We start from the raw sequence: 3,006 nt of genomic DNA on the forward strand, positions 1-3,006 counted from the left end.
TTTTTCGAATAATTTTTGGAGGCTGAGGTGGGTGGATCACTTGAGGTCCAGAGTTTGAGACCAGCCTGGCCAACATGGCGAAACCCCATCTCTGATCAACTTCTGATCAACTTCTCCATAGTCAGTAGGAGCTCATTATTATAAGCTGCAACTAATGTTTTCAGACTCCTAAAGCGACATTTAGACGTAAGTTCATATATATCAGAATATCATGCAGTGAAAGCTCAAATAGTTAGGAAGAGATTGCTGCACTGTTTTTTGCATGCCCGAAGGCCAGATAGGTACTCAGTTAAAAAATCTTAATAGAATTGAATCCTGCTCTTATCATAGGAAAGGAACAGAATCTGATGGAAACAGGAAATGAAAAAGTCGAGAACTGGAAAGGACTAACTCTGTGCAAAGAACTTTTATGTTCCTTCATGTTGTTTTTATTTAAAGAAACGGAATCAAGTACCAAACATGGAATAAAGGCAAACATTCAGTTTTGGGGTGATTGTTCCCTTCTTGGCAATCCCTGTTTTATTGAGGGTGTCACTACTTATTCATTCCAAGGATTTTTTTTTTTCCACAGGAGGTGGGTGTTTCTTTGCCTTCTTAGAGTCAGGATTGAAGATCTGCGGATGTGTGGGACTTTTCTTGGCCACAAGGATTTCATCTACAGTCACGAGCTGCAGCACCACCTCAGCCACCGCTCGAAATCCTTGGGCTTTGGCCATTAGGGTGTCCCACACCCCTTCCTGGGCCACATTTATTATCCCTTCCGCTCCCACACCCATTAGAAGGTTCCCACGTTGGTGCACTCCACTCATTTCTGCCATCACATCTGAGACAGCTAAGCCTGCATTCTCTGCCAAGATTTTAGGAAGACACTTCAGGGCCTGGGCAAATGCTAGGAATGCAGGCCCACTGGGCCCTTCCAATCTGCTCCCTTTATCAGAGAGCATTTTTGCCAAAGCCATTTCTGTGGCCCCAGCTCCTGGAACCAGTCTGGGATCTTGACATAGCTGGAAATAGGCATCTATGCCGTGGTAGACGGCCTGCTCTGCGCTCCGCAGCCCCTGCGTGGTGGCTCCCCTGAGGACCACTGTGAGGGCAGGTGTGCCTGTACATTCCCACTCAAATACCACAGCCAAACCATCTCCCATCTCCTGCCTATAAACCCTCTGACACTTGCCTGGCTTCCGGGGAGGGATCAGATGAGGCAGCAGAGGTGTGTCCAGCACCTCACTCAGGTACACGATCTCCATCCGAGACCTAGCTTGAATCACCATGATACCATACTTGTCCGCCAGTGCAAGGGTCTCCCCATCGACGTCTCCCCACACCACTGCCACATTAATTTCCGCGGCTGCCAGCTGGCCTACTAGCTTTCCTAGTAATTGGTTGTTTCCTTTACTAAACTGAACTAGATCAGCAGGACTAGAGAGACGGGCTGTTGCTGGTGCATTTGGACTGGCAGGACCAAAGGGGCAAGCAAAGAGAGCCACGCTGGCACCGCTTAACACTGCGGCCATTTGCCCACAGAGCTTCCCAGAGATTGCTAACCCCGGGAGGAGGCAGGAATCCTCCAGTGTCCCCCCATGCAGCATGCACACTCCAACACGCTCAGGCTTGAAGCTGCCATCTAGCTCCTTGGTAGCGCAGCAGGCATGGGCCACCAGCTTGGTCAGGTAGTCCGTGGCGGACAGGGTGTGGGTATTCATCACAGGATGGAGGGCCCAGGATGGATCTTCCAAAGGCCCCAGAGACTGGATGGCCAGGGAGGGCAGCATGGTCAGCACCTCGGCAGTGGCCATGGCGTAGGCCTCCCGGAGCTGTGGGCGAGGCAGGCCGGCCTTCAGCAAGTGCCCTGCTTGTTCCAGCAGCGCTTCTGTCAGCAGAACCACGAAGGCTGTGCCGTCCCCACTGTTCTCTGCCTGGGTTTGGGCTGCTTCCCGGAGGAGCCACGCAGCGGGGTGCTCCAGCTCCAGTGCCCTGAGGATGGCAGCGGCACACCCTGTGCACACCGTTTCTCCTTTCATGGTCACCAGGAGCTTCTGCCGGCCGTGAGGGCCATAGCAAGGCCGGATGACACTGGCCAGGGTCTGGACTGCAGCCAAGCTGCTCAGCAGGTTCGGCTCCTCCTCTTCTGGACGCCGTGGGCTCTCCCTCGGGTTTGGTGCCAGCCGCTGGGGCAGCTGCAGGGCTGAAGGGACTGTGCTGTCCATTGCCTGCTGAGAGAGGAGAGACCACTGTGGGTTGTGGAGACGCTCTGGAAACAGCAGCAGGGGTGCCCTTGACACCGATCTTTGAAAGTACTCAAGAGGTCAGTGGAAGCAAGGAGCCAAATGCTCATCGACTGGTATCTGAAGATGTTAGCACGGACCGGTGCACCACTGTGGATCCAGGATGACCTGCAAGGAGCTCAGCCCTAAAGCCACCCCAGGGTTGATTCTGTAAAGGAATTGGGCTCTTTACAGAAGTTGGGGCCTCTCAACCTTGGTGGCTGAAATGGAATCTTTAACTGATGAAGTCACAGAGTGGAAAATGGAACCAGGGTAGAGAATGAGGTCACAGAAGGCTGGGTGGAAGTGACGGGGCCTGGCCAGCAGGCAAAAGCCAGGCCTTATCCAGCAGTGGAGGTATGTGTACCTCTGTACCAGGCCTGAGACCTGTTTAAATGTTAGCGACGACGAGGAGATCAGGTGAAAAGCCCGCCCACTTCACCCTGTCTGGAGTGCAGTGGTATGACCATGGTTCACTGCAGGTTCAACCTCCCGGTCTCAAGCAGTCCTCCGGTTCAGCCTCCCAAGTAGCTGGGATTACAGGTGCACACCGCCACACCTAGCTAATTTTTTGATTTTTTTTTGTAGAGACACGGTTTCTGTATGTTGTCCAGGCTGGACCCAAACTCCTGGTCTCTTAAGAGCCTTCTGCCTTGGCCTCCCAAAGTGCTAAGATTACAGGTATAAGACACCACCACACCCACCTTTTTTTTTTTTCTTTTTTCTTTTTTTTTTTTTTTTG

The 3,006-nt window shown here is 52.4% G+C and overlaps 1 protein-coding gene across 1 annotated transcript; it reads right to left on the bottom strand.

The window, feature by feature from the left end:
• Window positions 1–400: 400 nt before the first annotated feature.
• Window positions 401–2,477, bottom strand: CCT8L2 (chaperonin containing TCP1 subunit 8 like 2). Its single transcript, XM_003929890.4, has one exon. The coding sequence runs from the start codon at window positions 2,205–2,207 to the stop codon at window positions 543–545; it is 1,665 nt and encodes a 554-aa protein (XP_003929939.1). The 5' UTR covers window positions 2,208–2,477; the 3' UTR covers window positions 401–542.
• Window positions 2,478–3,006: the final 529 nt, after the last annotated feature.

Source organism: Saimiri boliviensis, chromosome 10 (genome assembly GCF_048565385.1).
Source record: "Saimiri boliviensis isolate mSaiBol1 chromosome 10, mSaiBol1.pri, whole genome shotgun sequence".
Classification (NCBI taxonomy): Eukaryota; Metazoa; Chordata; class Mammalia; order Primates; family Cebidae; genus Saimiri; species Saimiri boliviensis.

Coding starts and splice junctions, on each gene's coding strand:
- CCT8L2 (XM_003929890.4), bottom strand. CDS start 2,207: ATGGACAGCACAGTCCCTTCAGCCCTGCAGCTGCCCCAGCGGCTGGCA.